Here is a 21,995-nt window from a genome sequence, read left to right on the forward strand (position 1 = left end):
ATTCTTACCATGTGCTCTATAACAGCCTTTTTAATGCCTAGTTTTTACTAAATAACTTTTTGGGAGCTCTAGTCTGTGCTCATGATAGCACCAAGAACCTGACTGTGGTGAAATAGTTTTGTTTAAAATATGCAGTGCCCCATTACAGGAATTACAGCAGTGTTGGAGATTTTTAATTAAAATAGGAGGATAAAGTAGCAAACGGTTGAGGCATGGCATGGTGTGAAATAATTAGGCTGCTTAACTGCAGCGCTCCAGCATGGGGGACAACCAAACAGGCTAATTCACTTGAATCTGATGCTACTAGTTGACACAATTGATCCCACCTGATAATGTGGTAGTGGCTGGGTGGCCTACCTCTTCCATTTATTGCTGCAGATGAGGATCCTTCTAAACAGAGACACAGCCCTGGGGAAAATAGTGGTGGCTGCTCTAGGTTACCTGCTGTAGATGGCGCAGTGCATCCGGTCAGCCAGTGTGCCTGACTGGAGCATCTGCTGCCACAGAGGTGAATGGTGGCTGGATGATTGCCAGAGGGAGGCCTGCTGTAATCAGACCTTAAAGGCTCAGCTCTCTTCAAATGAGGCATCACTTATAGTGAGACATTGGTGGCTGGGGTGGCCCTCTCTAATGGGCGCTTGTTCCATTGCTAGGCTACCTAGTGTGTTTTCGACCCTGCTAGCTCCCCTTCTCTTCTTATGACTACATACATGCTGGACATACTTTACACAGCATTTTGGGCTAGAAGGCTACCTTTGACATGTCACTATGGGGGTCATTACAACCCTGGCGGACGGTGTTAAAGCGGCAGTGAAACCGCCAACAGGCTGGTGGTCTTTTTTTGGGAATTATGACCATGGCGGTTACCACCATGGTCATCCGCCGCTTTCTCCGTTCCGCCCGCCAGGGCGGACACGACCGCTGGGCTGGAGACCTGGGTCTCCAGCCCGGCGGCCGTGACAATACCGCCACCGGTATTTTGACCCGGCTTACCGCCGTGGATTTCCAGTGGTAGGAACCGCCATGAAATCCATAGCGGTAAGCACTATCAGTGCCAGGGAATTCCTTCCCTTGCACGGATAGGGGTCTCCCCCACCCGACTCCCTCCCCTACACCCCCCACCACCCCTGCCACTCCCCAAAGGTGGCAGGACCCCCCCTCCCCACCACAACAATACCTTGCACATACACACCCGACACGCACGCAGGCACCACCAAAGCACATTCACGCACACACATGCCAACATCCAGACACACAGTCAGACACGCACACCCACATTCAAACATACATGCGCTCACCCACACAGACATCCCTACAGACATACACTCACTCATTCCCATACTCACGACACCCCCGCAAGCATACACGCACTCACAGACCCCCTCTACATACACCCACGCACACCCCCATGCACCCACACAACACCCCCCCACCCCCCTCCCCTGACGAACGATTGACTTACCTGTTCCATCGATCCTCCGGGAGGGGACGGGAGCCATGGGGCAGCTCCGCCGACACCACACCGCCAACAGAACACTGCCGCGCAGAATCACAGGACGTGATTCGCTGGGTGGTGTTCTGTTGGCGTGGCGGTGGAGGTGGAGCAACCTCCACTTCCCTGCCGCCCGTCACTATGGTTGTTGGCAGCTCTCCGTCGGAAAAACGACGTAGAGCTCCCAACAGTCATAATACGCCGAGCGGAAAACCGCCACCACTGGCGGTCTTCAGCACGGCGGTCCCTCGGCGGTCTTGTGAAAAGACCACCGAGGTTGTAATGACCCCCTATGTCTTTACGAGTGATTACTTATCGCCTGACAATCTACAAGTCAGACTAGGGATTCCTCCAACATTGCCTCTATTGCAAGACTTGATCCATGCTAGCTCCATGCTAGTACCCAAAGGTCTCCCATCTGGATATAGCAAAAACAACAAGTGATGGACGGAATGCTGAACATTGTCAAACATTCACCCCCAGTACAGTGATCTGGGCCTAAATCCATCGTTTTTTTGCTGCCCATGCCATTCCGGTTTGGACCCAGCCATATGCAAATCAGTCTTGACCCTGTTCCCCATGGGAACAGTCCAGCCCGAAATGCTAGGCCAGGTCTTCCCTGGACTGGAAAAAAGCATCCTGGAACCAGTTTCAGGGTTTCACCCCTCATCAGCCAGGCTAGCTTGAATCCAGTGGCATGGGAAGCACGGGACCCACGTCTGGGCATACCCTTCCCACTTAGGGCGACAAAGCAAAAACAAGTGATGGACGGAATGCTGAACATTGTCAAACATTCACCCCCCGTACAGTGATCTGGGCCTAAATCCATCGTTTTTTTGCTGCCCATGCCATTCCAGTTTGGACCCAGCCATATGCAAATCAGTCTTGACCCTGTTCCCCATGTGAACAGTCCAGCCCGAACTGCTAGGCCTGGTCTTCCCTGGACTGGAAACAAGCATCCTGGGACCGGTTTCAGGGTTTCAACCCTCATCAGCCAGGCTAGCTTGAATCCAGTGGCATGGGAAGCACGGGACCCACGTCTGGGCATACCCTTCCCACTTAGGGCGACAAAGCAAAAACAACAAGTGATGGACGGAATGCTGAACATTGTCAAACATTCACCCCCAGTACAGTGATCTGGGCCTAAATCCATCGTTTTTTTGCTGCCCATGCCATTCCAGTTTGGACCCAGCCATATGCAAATCAGTCTTGACCCTGTTCCCCATGGGAACAGTCCAGCCTGAACTGCTAGGCCAGGTCTTCCCTGGACTGGAAACAAGCATTCTGGGACCGGTTTCAGGGTTTCACCCCTCATCAGCCAGTCTAGCTTGAATCCAGTGGCATGGGAAGCACGGGACCCACATCTGGGCATACCCTTCCCACTTAGGGCGACAAAGCAAAAACAACAAGTGATGGACGGAATGCTGAACATTGTCAAACATTCACCCCCAATACAGTGATCTGGGCCTAAATCCATCGTTTTTTTGCTGCCCATGCCATTCCAGTTTGGACCCAGCCGTATGCAAATCAGTCTTGACCCTGTTCCCCATGGGAACAGTCCAGCCCGAACTGCTAGGCCAGGTCTTTCCTGGACTGGAAACAAGCATCCTGGGACCGGTTTCAGGGTATCACCCCTCATCAGCCAGGCTAGCTTGAATCCAGTGGCATGGGAAGCACGGGACCCACGTCTGGGCATACCCTTCCCACTTAGGGCGACAAAGCAAAAACAACAAGTGATGGACGGAATGCTGAACATTGTCAAACATTCACCCCCAGTACAGTGATCTGGGCCTAAATCCATCGTTTTTTTGCTGCCCATACCATTCCAGTTTGGACCCAGCCATATGCAAATCAGTCTTGACCCTGTTCCCCATGGGAACAGTCCAGGCCGAACTGCTAGGCCAGGTCTTCCCTGGACTGGAAACAAGCATCCTGGGACCGGTTTCAGGGTTTCACCCCTCATCAGCCATCTGCATATGCCACACCAAAACTGTCCTAAGTTCAATTAGCTTTTTGAATAACCATGAGCTTTGGTGGATGCAGTTCTTTTTTGTCCCCTTTTCTTTCTTTAAACACAAATTCTTCATATTGCTACCACACAGGGAAGGCTGATCAGTAGCAGAGTAGCTTACATTTGGAAAGCACAGAAGCTCAAGAGACCGTTCGAATCACCCAACTAAAGACAGTGTCCCGTCCAATACAGCTTAGGGTGAAATAAACAACTGCTCCTTGATTTGAAGGCAGGTCTCACAGCAATTGATGAGAAACTTAACACAATGTTAATGCACGTTGGGAAACTTACTGTATGCTTAAAGAGACACTGTGGGCCATATTTATACTTTTCGATGCACAACTGCGCCAACGCAGTTGTGCGTCAAAAAATCTAACGCCGGCTAACGCCATTCTGAAGCGCCATGCGGGCGCCGTATTTATTCAATGACGTTAGCCGGCGTTAGCCGGCGGAGCTGCCTGGTGTGCATCAAAAAAAATGACGTACACCAAGCAGCGCCGTCGTAGGGGAATGTGGAGCTTGGGCGCCAAAAAATGGGGCAAGTCAGGCTGAGGCAAACTTTTCGCCTCAACCCGATTTGCGCCATTGTTTTTGACTCCCAACCCCCATTGAAATGACTCCTGTCTTAGCAAAGACAGGAGTCATGCCCCCTTGCCCAATGGCCATGCCCAGGGGACTTATGTCCCCTGGGCATGGTCATTGGGCATAGTGGCATGTAGGGGGGCACAAATCTGGCCCCCCATGCCACAAAACAAAAAAAAGAAATTACTTACCTGAACTTACCTTATGTTCCCTGGGATGGGTCCCTCCATCCTTGGGCGTCCTCCTGGGGTGGGCAAGGGTGACAGGGGGGGTCCCTGGGGGCATGGGAGGGCACCTCTGGGCTCCTTCGGAGCCCACAGGTCCCTTAACGCCTGCCCTGACCAGGCGCTAAAAAACGACGCAAAAGCGGCTGGACTTCATTTTTTTTGACCCACCCACTCCCGGGAGTGATTTTTGCCCGGGAGTGTAAATACGGCACACATGCCTCGGAGTAAATTTTTTAGACGGGAACGCCTACCTTGCATATCATTAACGCAAAGTAGGTGTCCACGCAAAAAAATGACGCAAACTCCATGGCCTTTGGCGCTAGACGCGTCTAACGCCAGAGTATAAATATGGAGTTTGTTTTGCATCGAATTTGCGTAAAAAAAAACGACGCAAATTCAGCGCAAACAGAGTATAAATATGGCCCAGTGTACCTAGGCAATTGTAGTACAGAATTTCGGATTTGGAGGATGATGGTGCAGAACAGGTAGCTAGGATGCAGGTGACTGAAAAGAAACTGAAAGTAGATGCGAGCAGGAATGACGTTTTGAAGTATGCTCCTGTCGCAACGATATTAGAATCCTAGGTCTTAATGAATCCACACATGGCTAAAGTGGAGATTATTATGAAACTATACTGTTGGAGATTTTTGGCTGATCTTTACTAGTACGTTCATTGTTGAGCGTGTCCATTAATCCTTGGATCTGAGACCCGTTCCTAGTGCGTCTTCATGCCTAATCATTGTTTTTCTACTTAACTACAGTGATAGAGACACATTGAAGTTAGTCAAGAAATATGGTCCACTGTGCTACCAGGGTTCAGATATTGTAATATTTCCTGACTTCACAATTGGAGTCCAAGAAGCTAGGTAGAAGTTCACTACCTGAAAAAAGATGCTGCACAATAAAGTAGTTAAGTAAAATATGTTATACCCAGCTAAACCTCAACCTCAAGCTTAACTTGGGTGCAAAATGAAACATTTCCCCAATCCTAAAGCAGCTCTGACATTCATGAAACAGTGCCAAGGATCAGAGGCAGCAGCATCCTCATGGTGCTCCATGTCTAGATCCATTGCTGCGGGTCATGATCAGGATCCCCTTAGTGATGTCGTCTTGACATGTGCACCCCTCTAAAGTCCTTCCCGATGCTCTAAGATACAAAATGGAACGCACACAACAGCAAGGAACTCTTCAGCATCGTCAAAGAGCTCTCCAACCCCAGCGCCGGAAACAGCGACATCACTCCCTCACAAGACCTCTGCGACTCACTCGCCTCGTTCTTTCACCGCAAGATCGCCGACATACACAACAGCTTCGGCGCACAGACCACGAACCCAACCACCAAACTGACGCCCCCCAACACCACCCTCCGCGCCTGGACCCCGGTCAGCACCGAAGACACCATCCAGATGATGAACACCATCCATTCCGGTTCTCCAACCGACCCATGCCCCCACCATGTCTTCAACAAAGCCGACTCAGTCATCGCACCCCGTCTCCGGGACATCATCAACTGCTCCTTCAACACCGCCACCTTCCCGGAGAGCTGGAAACATGCCGAACTCAGCGCCCTCCTGAAGAAACCATCAGCAGACCCCACCGACCTCAAGAACTACCGCCCCATCTCGCTCCTCCCGTTTCCTGCCAAAGTCATCGAGAAGACCGTCAACAGACAGCTAGCCGCCTTCCTCGAGACTAATGGATCCCTCGACCACTCGTAGTCTGGCTTCCGAGCCAACCACAGCACTGAGACCGCCCTCATCGCAGCCACCGATGACATCCAAGCCCTGCTCGACAATGGGGAGACAGCGGCCCTCATCCTCCTGGACCTCTCCGCAGCGTTCGACACTGTCTGCCACCGCACCCTAGTGCAGCGCCTCAGCAACATCGGAATCCAAGAGAAGGCACTAGAGTGGATCATCTCGTTCCTCGCCGGAAGAACCCAGAGAGTCCGCCTCCCCCTGTTCAGCTCCGAGGCCACCGAAGTCAGCTGCGGCGTACCACAAGGATCATCACTCAGCCCCACCCTCTTCAACGTCTACATGAGCCCCCTCGCAGACATCGCACGCCAACACAACCTCAACATCATCTCCTACGCCGACGACACCCAGCTGATCCTCTCCCTCACCAACAACCCAGCCACCGCCAGAACCAACCTGCACGAAGGGATGAAAGACGTAGCCGAGTGGATGATGAACAGCCGCCTGAAACTGAACTCAGACAAGACGGAAGTCCTCATCCTTGGATCATCACCCTCTGCCTGGGACGATTCCTGGTGGCCCCCTGCCCTGGGCAGCGCACCCAAACCAACGGACCACGCACGCAACCTGGGCTTCATCCTGGACTCCTCCCTCTCGATGACCAGACAAGTCAACGCCGTCTCATCATCATGCTTCAACATCCTACGCATGCTCCGAAAGATCTTCCGATGGATCCCCACCGAAACCAGGAAGACGGTCACCCAGGCACTCGTCACCAGCCGACTGGACTACGGTAACACCCTCTACACCTGAACCACGGCCAAACTACAGAAAAGACTCCAACGCATCCAGAACGCCTCCGCACGCCTCATCCTTGACATCCCCCGTCACAGCCACATCTCCGGACACCTGAGAGACTTGCACTGGCTCCCCGTCAGCAAGAGAATCACGTTCCGTCTCTTCACCCACGCACACAAGGCCCTCCACGACCTGGGCCCCAGGTACCTCAACAACCGCCTGACCTTCTACACTCCCACCCGCCAGCTACGATCGACCAGTCACGCCCTTGCCGCCGTGCCACGCATTAGAAAAGCCACCATGGGAGGAAGATCCTTTTCCTACCTGGCAGCCAAGACTTGGAACTCCCTCCCCATCCACCTCCGCCTGACCCAAGACCACCTCTCCTTCAGGAAGCAACTCAAGACCTGGCTGTTCGAGCAGTAGCGGTCCCCCGTCCCCCAGCGCCTTGAGACCCTCCGGGTGAGTAGCGCGCTATACAAATTTCTTGATTGATTGATTGATTGATTGTTGATATACATGACACCTAGCTGGCTGAATATGGGGAAGAAAGCCCATACTTGTTTTACTTCACTGTACATGACTCATATTCTAGAATAATCCTTTGGTGGTGCTCATCTAGGGTGCTGCAGTGAGTGAATGGGTAAAAATACCTCCCTCCTACCCTGTCAGATCATTCCCTGCTGCTTCTATGACATTATTAGACACTGACATTATGGCAGAACTGTGCAATGCAATGCAGTCACTAGTGTTGTTGTAGGAGGCCTTTAAGCTAGTGATCCAGGGTTTTGTATATCTCCAAACAGACAGGCATTCTAAAAGTGATCCATGCAGACATTCAGAGCTCTATATGTTAGAAGGTAAAATCAAAGATCTGGAAGACTGCTGGTGGTTGAAATTATGTAAGACGATTGAAAAAAAGAAATATACCAAACTTTGTTGGCATTGAGGCAGATGGCTGAACGGTGGGCATACATTATAAGTGGCGAGGCACAGGCCCACCACTATGGTGGGAGGGAATGCCCAAGCAGGACTCTGGCATGGCTACTATGAGATAATACAAAAGACTGACAGCAGGCTACCACTTAATGAACCACTATCACTGGAGGAGATATCAGAGGCCATTAAAGACTTGTACCAGCATTGTCTTGGGTTAGGTGCCCTTATGGCTGAGGTTAAGACATTCAGTGAAATCCTTTGCCATTATACTTGAGGTGTGTAACAAGGCAATTTTTAACAACTGTCTGCCACTTTCACTACATGAAGCTATTCTTATTACCCTATTAAAACCCCAAAAGAACAGCAGTCTACTAGATCCTATAGCCCATTATCCCTTCTCAATATAGACAATAAAACACTGGCTAAAATTATTGCCAGTTGATAACCATGAATAATCAAAGGCCTGGTCCTTCCAGACCAAACAGGCCTTATTCCAGCTAGATCCACTGTACATAACATACAATTATTATTTGCATTGATGCATCAGGTTCATCCAGAGCTCCATGCGATAGGTGTCTTTTTAGATGCTGAGAAGGGTTTTGTTTCAGTTGAGTGACCTTTGCTCTACATTGTTTTGAGTAGGATGAGTTTTGGTGCTCAAATACTGCACATGATCCCCTTGCTGTAAATGTTACTAACTGCATAACCTTCTTATCAATAATACTTTATCAGCAACAGTGCCCCTCGCGACAGGTACAAGACAGCATGTCCCCCGCCTCCACTCATATTTGCCATATCAATTGAGCCACTGGTGTGTAAGCTGAGACAACATCATGCAGACAGATGGGTGGCATTCACTCAAAGACTTTAATAATATCAAGGTATGTGGATGACATCATGTTGCTTATAAATCACACACATTTGGTGCATACTCTGGCATTGTGATTAACTGGAGCTATCTCCATTGAGGGCAGTTGCCCCAGCTGTTGCCATGGTGCACCCAATCATATTGAGAGAGGAACTGATCTGCTACCTGCACATTAAACTTCACAGATATCAAGCGATGGCCATGCTATATAATAATGGTCTATCGATATCTAAGTTCTGTACATAAGTGAATAGCTGGATTAAAATACCCCTATCCACTGCAGGCAGAGTGACAAGCATTAAAATGGAGGGAATGTCCAGGTTTCTCTAACTATTCAAGAATATACTGATTTCCCTGGCACAACACTTCTCCAAAATGTTGAAGTCAGATGTTAGTAGTTTGGTTTGGGTAGAGGGTCAACCAAGATTGAGATGGGGTATTGAAATTAGAACTTACAATAGGGCTGAAGCACTGAGCTGTACTACTTGTCAGCCTTATTTTTTTTTTTTTAAAGATGTATTGGTATCTCTCTCAGTTTTTTATACCTCATATGGCTGTTGAAAAGGAGGCCATAGCCCCAGGCACACTTCATACTTGTCTTTACAAAAATGTGCATATGCCAAGGCTTCACTGGACCTGGAAACTGCAATCAACAATAAGTGGCACAGACTATGTAATATCTCAGGACACCAGTGGCTGTCCTCACCGAGGGCTCCATTGTTAAAGAACCCATCACTACTGGCTCAATGGTGAAGACAATTATTAAACACAGTTTCACAAAAGAACATTTATGACAGTTGAGCAATTTTGTGATTAAGCCTTTTCATACACTTGACTTCTTTATATATCGCAAATTGTGACATGCTCTTAAGGATTACATCACAGAGTTCCCCCAAGAACTGCTGTGGGCCTACTCTGATTCTCCATTTTAATTTAGTTTTATATTTTACATTTGACATGTTTTAGGCTGACATAGCTTTTTTGCAATGACATTTTATACACTTTTATGTTTGGACAATATTATTCATAGAATACATTGTATATGCTACCTGATTTTAGTTAGCCTTTCTCAACATGTAATCAGTACACTCTGTTCATGGCTAGCAATATAAAACAAGATATCCTAGTGGTGGAGAACATGACGGCCGGCTCAGTAGCAGGTCGTTAGAGCGCCGGGCTTCTGGGGGACCTGGTCGGCGCTACAGAGGGCAAAGATGTGTTGGCTCACCTGCAGCGATTCCACGAAGGGTGGAAGTCGGCCTCGTGGGGCCATGAGGTGGTCTTGAGCCGCCCTGGAGCTCCGGAGAAGCCACAGTGCCGTTGCGCGCTTTCCTTTCTGGGAGAGTGGGGCAGCGTCAGCACAAACAGTGTGTTGCCCGAGACAGAAGGGGCAGCTGTGCTGGCTGTGAGAGGAGACTCTCTTGGCAAGTTTTCCACGTGACAGCAGGAGGTAGGAGTTTTGCAGGCACCAGTTAGAAGAGGAAAAGGGCGGAGGGGGGAGAAAGTCTCCTAGATTAGGGGCTGTAAGAACACTGCTGTAACAGTGGGTGCCACGAAAGGTAAGAGTCAGATTTTGGCGGGCCCAGGAGGGAGAGGTGGCAAAAATCCCCTGGTGCTGAGTACAGAGGAGGGGGCTTTGCAGAGGGAGGTGAAAACAAAGACTCGACTGTCACATCTTTTTGAGTCTAACGAAGCTAGCCAGCAATTACATAAAACCAAGCTGGGAAAGACAGGAAAATTAAGTAAAAGGTCCCTTCCCACTGGGAAGCCAAAAGTAACACTTTTGTTAAGATCTTATTTTAAAGTCCTCCCATCGGTAGGTTCCATTAATGAATCTTCAAGACCTCACAATCTAATGGAAGGAGAAGCAAATAAGGAGGCTTTACCTTCATCTGAAATGGAGTCTGGGAATGGAATGGCAGAGTGTGGTGGAGGTGGGAGTAAGTGCGAGGGGTTGAGAGAAGAAGTGAAGAATATGGCTGAAAGTATTAATGGAGAAATTTTGGATTGGCAATTTAGAAGCCCCGAAGTAAAGCTTCCTCCAGGGAACATTATAAGGAGGGTGGAGGTACAAGAGCCTATGGAGGTCCTGTTGGAGCCGGAAGCCGGGCCTGCGTATTCGAGGACCTCCATAGAGACAGTGATTACAGCACTGTCTGAAAAGATTACAAAAAGTTTTGCGGTATCTGAAGCAAACCAAGAAAATATTAGAAAGACTTGGGAAATATTGGAACGAGCAAGAAATGGAGGATAAACTGCAACGACTGGGGAATGCTGCAAGGAGGAACAGTTTAAGATTCTTTAACGTACCTGAGGGGGTGGAAGAAGATGATCTAAAACATATGTGGCTTCTCTTATCAAGAGTACATTGCAGATAGGGGAAAGTGAAAATGCTATTGCAATAGACATTTAGAGGATTCATAGAGACCCTTTTAAGAGAGATCCCAGTAAAAAGAAGCTACGTAAAATTCTGATAAATTTACGCCCTGAAGGAGAAGATTATGCTAAAGGCTTTAAAGTTAAAATCACTAAAAGGGAAGGACTTCTCTTTTGAGATAAAGTCAGATCTCTCCAGAAGTACTCTGAATAAGCAATGGGAACTAGGGAGATGCTTAGAAGAGTTTAAAAGATTAGGTATTTCAGCTCAACTTAAATTCTTAGCCTTCTTGCGGTTGATGTACAACAATCAAATGTATAATGTGAAAGACCAAAAAGCAGCAGATGAGTAGTTAGAAACTATCAAGGGTAGAAATTCAGAGACCTGAGGATTTTGCTTATTTCTTTTTTTAGGCCGGGGTATCTCAGTGGTGCTCTAAAATTTGGGTATAGCATCTGCCCATGTGGAGGCAGGGATGGGCTCTGCAGGGGTGGGATTTGGGGTGGTCACAAGGTGTGGAGAAGCACAGGGTGGGAGCATAGGGAATAAAAAGAAAATAATCCTCATTTACCCTATGCATGACAGATGGTGTAGTTGTTGAAATAAATGGGCATTGTTGATAAAGATCAGGGGGGAGACCATATTTTGGTTCAAATTTTGACATGGAATGTGAATGTGCTGCGCACTATGGGAAGAAGAAGAACAATTTTGCAGTATTTGTAGGACTCTCTGGCTCATATGATAATCCTGCAGGAAATCCATCTGACTGGAATGGAATGTATGGAATTATTTAAGTCACAAAAGTAGGTGCAATGTTTTATCTGTACAAACCATAATTGTAATACTAAGGGGGTTGCCATTGCGATTAACCATCAAATTAGAGCAGTATTGCTGGGTGCAACCTCTGACAAGTTAGGAAAGTGGATTATACAGTAGCTAAGCTCCAAGTATATGATATTGTATTAACGTTAGTGGGCATTTATGGTGCCTAGAGGAAATGCTGATTCCAGAGGAGAATCCACCAGCTGAATTTACTCCACAATAGAGAAGTTATGATTAAAGTCAAAGAAATGTTCTTTGAATTTCAAATTTTCCTCCATAATTTGGAGGAATATTACCTTTCAACTCCAATTCATACTGACACTCTTGAAATAAACTTGCCCTTCAATGCTGCGACTCACCTGGTTCAGCTTCTGCAGTTCCTCTTCCATTACTTCCTTCCTGCTCTCTGCATCCTTCAGGCGAACCTGCAAGAAAGACAGCAGTTACATACAGTGATGACAAGCCCAGCGTAACAAGGCAAGTCCATATACTGACATAATAATAGTGTGATTACAATGATTCAATCTTGGTGCATACAAGTTCCCTCAGAATAAATTGTTGATTTGCCACCAGAAATTGAGAATCAATCCCATCCCTTGTGGATGTACTTGTCCAGGGTGGCTTTGGATGGGGCTTCACTGCATGGAGAGTACAGACCCCTCTGGACCAGTGAGGAAATATCTGGATGTGCTGCACTTAATAAGTTATGTAGCTCCAAGAGCAAGCTCCATTCTACTGCTCTACACAACCAGAACGCAGGAAAATCCATGAAAATGGTAATAAGTAAGGCACAGAAGGTCCAATCAGTGAAAGATCTGTTGCTGAAGGTGCCTGCCCTGTGGTAGCTCAGCTTTAAGACCTCTTCAAAGTGAATCAGTGGATAATGTCCAGGACGACATATGTGATACACCAGTCACACATCAATTATTAAATGATCTTTTCAAGTATTTGTAGGAAGACGTCTGCAGCCTACGAGCTGAATAGGTACATTAACGTAAACAGGAGATAATGAGAGTAGGTAGACTAAATTAAAATTTCATATCTCACGGACACCACGTTTTCTTTTTCCCAGATCTCGTACTTATCACTTTTAAAAAGAGATGAGACTTTCACCCAATTCTTAGTTGTCTGGGAGGTAGGGGTTTTCCATACAGATGTGAGCTGCACTTTCACCCGAAATGTGAGTGGCAAGAGAGAATGATACAAACTCCTTCCTTAGAACAGGCAAGATTGATTTTCCATCTGCAGAGGATTCCTTTGGAATCTATATAAGCTCAAGACAAGAGACTAGCATGGCTTAACTGCACATTAGAGGTGTGCAAAATGTGCCTGATTTGCTTTTTGTGTAACTACGCAAAGTTTCAGGGAAATTATGTGAAAGTTTGAACAATTACGTGAAATGCAAATCCAACATTTAGCATTATATTTGAGTGTGAAATGCACCCTTGCATCAAGTTTGGATGCAAACATGCATTTAGCAGTACAAAATAATACAAAGAACACAACTACTGAGAACAACTGCTGCACACATTCTGGTTTTTCTTGCTGTTCCTGTGCTTCAGTGCTATAATTTTGTCAGTATGTATTTCCTACTTTGACAATAGGACTGTGTGTTTAGGACGGCAGCACTGCCAAGTGTGGGAGACTGAATGCGACACACACCATTAGTAGCTGTCGGCCTAACTCCTGGCCAGCTCACAGTGCCTCACCCAAACAGAAGAACCCACAGGGGTAACTGGTGATGATGGCAACCTGCACATGACACTCCGTCTCCCCAGGAAAGTCATTCAAACAGTTTGAAACCCTTCTGCTCAGTTACTCATTCATGCCAAGGCGAGACACAATATAAGTTTTCAATGCATTTATTGAAACAATCGCAATCTAGTATAAAAAGCATGGGCTGCAATAATTAGGCAGATCAAACAAAGCAAGGTAATCAACATTGCAATCAGGGTAAAGGAAATGAATAACCCCACCATAATGTACATGGTTCGAGATGTTCTGGAGGTTCTAGAGTTTCCTACTTAACCATGGACAAATATGCGCAGCTATTTTCTACTCGCAAATGGCCCAATTCATAGAATTGTGCACTTTGAGACCAGAAAATAGCATTTTAGTATGTACCAATGCTATCTTGTGATTCAGTAATATATTTACTGCATCACAAAATAGGTCTACGAGTTGCTATTTTGAAGGGGCATGCAGAGGGCGTGCCTTCCAAATAGCGAATCACAATGGCATGTATGAGAAGAAGACTTTATTCGGTATGAAAAAATTCATCCATTAAAACAAATAATCACCAATACATTTGTTAATATAGCATTAAAACCATATTCAATAAAAACCACCCATCAAAAATATAAACATATAAGACCTCATTCATAAAAAACAATAAACTAAAAGAATTCATTTTAAAAACTCTACATTATTACGCCAAGTAATAGCTCCCTTCAAGAATGATCCCAGGCCCTTCCACACCAATACATGTGAGGCCATTTGCAACCACATAAAAGCAGGCCGATATTGCACGAAACCCTTAGGCCTTAGGAGAGGTAATAAGAATCGAGTTCTAAACGGTGCATAAAAAACACAAAACAATGTAAAATGGAGCAAGGTCTGTTGGGATACTCCATTACAGGGGCAGGGTCTGATAGATTTTTCCCCATTCTGACCTAACGGGAAACACAGATTTCTTCTAATGATCCCCAGACGGAATCGAGTTATAAGAGACCTTTCCCTCACATCCTTTATCTCTAAGAGATAGCGCTCAGGACCCACCCACATCTTTAGCATGATAAAATCCCTGATCGATTTTTTCCCTAAAGCCTCCCCCTCCCTCTTGGTCTCCTGTATTCTCAGAAAATTATCCTTAACCCATTTCTTATCACAACTAGTCAGGCCCTCAGGATAATCAAACAAATCCGGCCGCCCCAGATCATGGGCCATCTTCCTTATATGTGTCAGCCAGGGAATATTCTTTGCATTGTCGCAAGCTAAACAATCCCTTAAGATATCCCTATTAAGAGAGGCATGTTCGTTACTCCAGATTGAGATCCATAACAGAAGGGGAGCCAACTGGATAGTGTCCTGCACAAACTCAAGCTCCAGTTCCAGATGAAGGCAAAAACCAGGGATATTTTGTCCAACTCCCAATAGCCTTCAGCAGAACCGATTTTCTTCTACCGTAAGGGCTGGGGTATCCCTATACCCCCAAAGTGCCGCACCATACAGTAGGACAGGGAGGCATTTCCGCCTATAGATTTCAAGCAGAGGCTTGATAGGTTTGCTTCCTACCCTTACAGCAAAGTCAAAAGTCGCACCAACTGTTGCATGAAAAAGCACATCCCTTCTAGCAATACAGGGTTTCCAAGATCCTTTCTCATCAAAAATAACCCCTAAATATGGGAACTCATGGACCCTGCTAATAATTTGATCCTCCATCCTTAGCACCCCCACTCTGCTCAAGGGTCTTCCGCAAACCATTAAATGTGATTTCTTAAAATTGATCTCTAAAACCAAAGCTGACATAAAGGAGACATAAGCTCTAACTATTTCCCGGAGACCATTCATAGTGCGGGCCATGAGGACCGCGTCATCCGCGTACATCAGCACAGGGATATCGATACCATTCACCTTTGGGACATCCCTATAATGTTCCATCAAAAAATCAGACAGTCCATTTGTATATAGAAGGAACAAAGTAGGAGCCAGAACACACCCCTGGCGCACACCCCTAGAAAGCTTAAAGGCCTCTGAGCATTCCCCATTAGGCCCCACCCTCACATTTGCAACCGTTCCAGAGTGAAGGCATCGGAGCAGCTATACAATATTAGGATCCAACCCTAGCTGATTTAACCTCTCCCACAATATAGACCGGTTCACCTTGTCAAAGGCACAGCTAAGGTCCATAAAAGCAAGACAGAGGGTACCTTTCCTGGCCTGCGTGTACTTACCGATCATCATCAGTAGGTTAAGACATTTTCTCGCGTACCGAGGCCTTCCCTAAAGCCATACTGGTCCCGGCTTAAAATATCATTTCCTATCATCCAGGCCTCTAGACGCCTTAAAACAATTCGTCCCAGGATCTTCGCAGAAGAGTCCAGGAGAGAAATAGGGCGATAGGACTTAGGATCATTTTGATCGCCCTTTTTAAATACTGGGACAATACAGGCTAATCTCCAAGAGGCAGGAATGCCCACAGTAACTGCTGCATTGAGAACATTTAAGAGAATAGGTGCCCATAACTGGGGGTTAGATTTATACAAATCCATAGGGATTGAATCCGGGCCCGGAGCTTTATTACTAGTGCTACTCTGTATCGCATCAATAACCTCCTGGAGCGAAAACCTAATTGCTAGGTTAGGGGCCATATCATACTCGTTATCCCGATTATTTCTTAGGGGAGTACCCTCAAAAATTCTACAAAAGTGAATTACCCAGGCCTCTAGGGCGATGTTACAGCCAAGGTCCTCAGATGTTTCTGTTCCAAAGGAACCTTTATTTACCACCTTCCAAAACAAGCCAGGGTACTTCAGAGCTATGGCATGCTCTAACTCTTCCCAGGCTTTATCTTTATGTTTTAATTTGTTATCCCTCAGGGCCCTTTTATACTTAATTCTAGCTTCTTTTATGAGGACCCAATCTCTAGGATGTTTCTTAGTGGCCAGCTTCAGGTTTGCCCTTGCATCATAGCAGGCCTTGTCAAACCAGCCACATTTGCCTTTACTGGGGTGGCTGCCTACTGATAATAGACAGTCTCTCACTGCTGCATTTACTACTGTTATTGCATCCATAACAGTTTTAGGATTGGGAGCCTCTGTCAAGAGTGTTTCCATAATTAGATGTAAATGTTCCCCCACCACCCTTCCTTCAACTTTTTGGGGATCTACTTGTTTCCACCCAAGCTGCCTACCCTGGTCCCTTATCTCCACAGCTACAGGCCCACCTCGTCCTAATTTACGTAGGGCCCCAGGGAGTTTAAAGGACACTATAAGGGGATTATGATCACTAAAACACTCCCCTAGCACCTCACCCCCGATCACCAGATCTTTCATAGGTGGAGACACAAAAATATAATCAATAGTGGTTCCAGACCCTCTTCCCACATAGGTTGGAATTGGTGAGTGCCTACTGCTTCTATATCACAAAAATTCAAAAGGCCCATCTTCCTAAATTCCTTAATAAGAACCCTGCCTCTGGAGTCCTGCAGACCATCCACTAAATAATCCTTGCAGTCACACATAAGGGGATTAACCACAGTACTGAGCCTACCCAGCTTAGCATTAAAATCTCCAGAGACAATAGCACAGAATTCCAGCCCCACCTCCTCCATTCTATATTTCAGAACCTGAAGAACGGAGAACAGGGCCCCAATTTGGCACCCCACATCCCACACATCATTATAAAAGTTTACCAGCAAAATATTAAAGTTGTTGGAAACAATTACCCATACCAGCAATGTACCCTGGTGGTTGCAGTTAATTTGAAAAGCACCCACTATCTTAGAGAGGCGTATAAGGGTAACCAAGCCACCTTTCGAGCGGCCACCAAGAGACTGCACAGCTGGAATTGCAAATCTGTCATACCCATCCCACACAGACATCCCCTCCGACCAGGTTTCCTGAAGCATGATAACATCATAGTTAACCACACACCTGACCCACGCCTGATCAGATAACATGGCATCATACCCCGCAATATTCCATGAAATAAGATTACACTGTGGAGGCACCTCTACCCGCGTAGTCAGGGCCTCGGCGCGTTGTCAATCCACCCCTTCCAAACATGAGTTACTGTTGGTGACAGTTCTTCCGCTAGTTGCCTGCAAGCTATTTTGACCTAGAGGGGGATTCCTACCAATGCCACGAGAAGCCCCAATCGCATGTGGTCATAAAAATAACAGAGAGGGACCATACCTATTGTACTTGCTCTTAGAACACCAGGACGATAAGTAGAGAGGAGCATTTGAGTCAGGGCACGATATCTAACATTTATAATAATACAATCTTCATTCCCCACCTTATTTTTGGGCCCAACCCAACCAATTCTTCTGGAAAACAGAATATATTTAAAGTCCTTACATGAAAAATCACAGTTCTTACTCAACCAGTATCCATCCTTATTTGTGAGTTGGGCCGTAGACTCAGTTACCCCAGGAGCAAGAGCAGGTACATTCGTCAACACCACCACATAGGGGGCACAAGCTGGGGGGAGATCCAAACAAGCCAATGAAGGTCTGATCGTCAGCGGATTCGGATTTTTATTCCCAACCAGCTGTTGGCCGACCCCCCCATCTCCCACAGGTTCAAGATCTGGCTGCCTACTACAACTAAGCCTATTGACAGTCCTATCAGCCCTTAGTAGGGAAGTCGGTGCAGCCAGGGCAATCTCAGCGCGAGCCCCCTGACCCCCAGAATTTACAGGATTAGCCAATAGCTGAGATGTTTTCCCCAGAGTCCCCAAGGACCCCACAGCTTCCTCCGGCAGGAACAACTTTTCACTAGAATGAGATTGCCTAGTCGGGGCCACACAACCACCAGCACAGTGCCTCCCTTGGCTTCCTTGCACACATATCAGAGAGACTGCTTTTGTCTATGGCTGATAATTTCGCCACAACAGGGGACAAAATCTCCAGGATCATTTCCTGGAATTTTGACAATAAAATAGTTACATCACAGCCCAGATGCTGGCAAGGTGCAGGGTCACTGCTCGTACCCTTAGGGAGCTCCAAGAGAGGTGTTTTCAACTTGGGCATCATTTTCTTTAAGACCTTTTTTTTCCTCGGGGGCTACATTTGTCCACAGGGCAGGCCGTGGGAGAAGATAATAAAAGTCTTTTGCTTCTTCTGGAGGGGCCTTGGCCACCAGAACCCTCTATTGTCTCTGTTGGTTCACGCCGGATAGACTCAGCAGCCGCCATAACCGCACCTTGGTCCCCCTGGATAAGCCACCTCCACACCCATGTCCTCCCGAGGACTACTATCAATTGGGGCCTGACACCAGTCCTCCAATTCCATGGATAACCTCCTCTCTGCCAAATCGATTTCCTTTGTTACAACCCTGACTGCTCTTGCAAGGAAGGAATCCAATGTAGTGGTGCCATTTCCCTGTCTACCACCGCCACCACCACCCCCCAATGTACCAGTTAACGGACCCCTTTTCCTGCCCATTTTTCAGTGAAAACGTTTCATACAACAAGGCAACAAGCGAAGCTAACTAAAAAATTAAAAACTATTAAAAATCCACTGTAAAACTCCAAATATACACCAAGTATTAATAAATATATATAGTCACCCTCCACAGGAAATGAAAGAGGGGTGGCCCAGCCCAGCCTCTAACCGGCGATGACGGGCGCAAGATGGGCCCGCCCTTGGCCCGGGCTTTGGCCTGGCGTGTCCCGCGGTAGCGGGCGTGCGAACGTTTTTTAAAGGGGCTGCCCTCCGCCCCTCCTCCGTGGTCGAAAGTGCACAGGAGCTTGCCTCCTGCCCCCAGCTGCTTACGGGTGATTAGCGCACCCCGCGACAGCGGGCGCACAGAAGTTTTTTAAAGGGGCCGCTCCCCGCCCCTCCTCCGTGGTCCAAAGTGCACAGGGGCTTGCCTCCTGCCCCCAGCTGCTTACGGGTGATAAGCGCGTCCCACGGCAGCGGGCGCGTGAACGTTTTTTAAAGGGGCCGCTCCCCGCCCATCCTCCGTGGTCCAAAGTGCACAGGGGCTTGCCTCCTGCCCCCAGCTGCTTACGGGTGATTAGCGTGTCCCGCGGCAGCGGGCGCGCGAAAGATTTTTAAAGGGGCGGCTCCCCGCCCCTCCTCCGTGGTCCAAAGTGCACAGGGGCTTGCCTCCTGCCCCCAGCTGCTTACGGGTGATTAGCGAGTGTATGATTTTTTGCAACCATGAATGTGGTTGCAAAATAATCGCAGTTATCACCAACTTCAAGTTAGTAGTAACCCATTTGCAAAAGGGAAGGGGTCCCCAAGTGACCCCTTCCTCTTTGTCTATGGGAGCGGCAACATTTGTTCAGCACAGGCAGTGGTCCATTGGACCACTGCTTACTCTGAAAAAAAGAAAAGGAAACTTTTCATTTTTTTGTTTGTAATGCATCCCATTTTCCTTTAAGGAAAACAGGCTGCATTATAAAACGAACTGCTTTATTTAAAAAGCAGTCAAAGACATGGTGTTCTGCTGTCCCCAGTAGACCACCATCCCTGTGATTGTGGCCTTTCCCAATGGGGTCGCAAATTGTGACCTACCTCATGAATAATTATGAGGTAGGTCATTTGCGACCCATCAGGAATCATTTGTACATTTCATTTTGTGAGTCCCTAATTGTGATTCACAATGAATAGTAATTAGAGACTCGCAAAATGAAATTGTCGTACATCTGGCCCATATGTTTACAACAGAGAACATAGTGGCTGAAATCCTCTACCTGATTCTGTCTAAAAGACTGGCCCCAACCCCATACCTGGATAGAATATCAGGGAAATGCCTACCGTATATATAGCAATCCTCTCTGGAAGATGGTAGTTCAAAACCAGCAAAACTGCCTGTCGTGCAGCACACATCCCAGGATAGTCATGACCAGGATGCCCTCTACCCTCCTTGGGTGTGTACAGTTTGTATAATAACCCATGCCGCCACAGTGGGATCACAGTTCTGATGTGATGCTGTATCTTGGAGATAGAAGCTGGCTCAAGGACTGACAATACAAGTTAGCAGATTGTGTACTACGTTTAATAGCCTTAGACAAAGAGTACTGAATATAAGTAGGGCAAAGGCTGATTAAATGAGCAGTGTGTTCCTTGCGTTCCTAGAATAAAGCAATTGATAAAATGTGTAGGAGCCATTGCTCAAAAAGCAGACCTGCTAACATAAATAAAAATGTGTATAAAATGTGAATAAGACAAACTGTAACACTAAGCTAAAACTGGGGTACCCGACTCGGGTATTACCAGGGTCCTCACAACAGTGGAATTACATGATGTGGCTTAATATCCTAACTTCAGGAATTCTGTGTAACAAGCATAACACAAAAGTCCCACAATTACACCAAAGTCCCACAATTACATAAAAGTCCCAAAATTACACAAATGACACCAACATAGTTTAAATTTCTCCTGGGGTTATTACAAATCCATTCAACAAATGGCAAAAGGTCATCAAACAAAGATCCAGGTTAACCAGGAAACCTAGTGCTGCTTCCATAGTCAGAGAATGCAGAGTTCTTTGACGGCCTTAAGAACATGAACCTTCATGTGACCAGCTCTCAGATTCTTCTAGAGGTTCTGGACACAGGAACCTGAACTGTCAATTGGCTTCTGTGGTGGCTCACTGTAGTCTAGGGCTGGAGGAAAGAGCTTACAAAGAGTTTCAGGCTAGGGTGATGGATCAGATAATGTTCACTAAAGATGTTGCCCCAGATTTGTTTTGTGGATTCTAAAGTTGAGGTTTTGTGTTGCACCCTCACAGTCAGTGGCTCAGTGCCTACTTGGGTATATTTCCCAAACACCCTTTCAATCTATGCAGCTTTCCCTAAGTAGAGGGTATCAAGGTCTGCAATGTAACCAGGCTTGGAGCTATAGCCCTACCACAGGGGCTCTTTGTTCAGTTAGTTTTTTTTTCTCCAGGTTCTCAGTCAGCCCTTCTACAATTCTAGCTACAACTGACTGCAGTCTCCTACATACCTTTATTAACCAGTTGACCCTCCCCAATTGACAACACCTGGGCAGCCACTGATTTACACTTTGCTAAATGACTGACATAGTAACATTAGAGTCTTAATGTACAGAGCCTTAATTCATACAACAAACAGATAACCAATATCAACAAAAACCTTCCACACTTGAAGAGGGGTATTAATTTTGTCCAGGACTCCAATCATTTATTGAGAGATACCAAAAGAATGGCCTCTGAACTATTCCTACAGCAATTCTTTACCTCAGCAAAAACAAAAGGGAAACTGGTAGGGATTTTATTTAGACTTAGGCCCATACTTATACTTTTTTAGCGCCGCATTTGTGCTGCTTTTTGATGCAAAAACGTACAATTGTATTTTGCAAGTTTGCGCCGCTTTTGCGTCAAAAAATGAAGCAAATGCAGCTCTAATAAAGTATAAATATGGGCCAGACTTTCTTCACTTTGTTTCCATCTTTTACTGACAAGGAAGATAGCTAGCTCCAACTAAATG

General features: G+C 46.7%; 1 protein-coding gene across 1 annotated transcript in view; it reads right to left on the reverse strand.

Moving 5' to 3' along the window:
- Positions 1–11,046: 11,046 nt before the first annotated feature.
- The window catches only part of LOC138262424 (syntaxin-binding protein 4-like), a 374,700-nt gene continuing 363,751 nt past the window's right edge, over positions 11,047–21,995 (reverse strand). The window contains exons 7-8 of the mRNA XM_069212325.1: positions 12,173–12,238; positions 11,047–11,100 (exon numbers count right to left, since the gene is read on the reverse strand). Coding sequence (XP_069068426.1) covers positions 11,047–11,100; positions 12,173–12,238 — 120 coding nt within the window. The remainder of the gene's footprint in view (positions 11,101–12,172; positions 12,239–21,995) is intronic.

Source organism: Pleurodeles waltl, chromosome 10 (assembly GCF_031143425.1).
Source record: "Pleurodeles waltl isolate 20211129_DDA chromosome 10, aPleWal1.hap1.20221129, whole genome shotgun sequence".
Lineage (NCBI taxonomy): Eukaryota > Metazoa > Chordata > Amphibia > Caudata > Salamandridae > Pleurodeles > Pleurodeles waltl.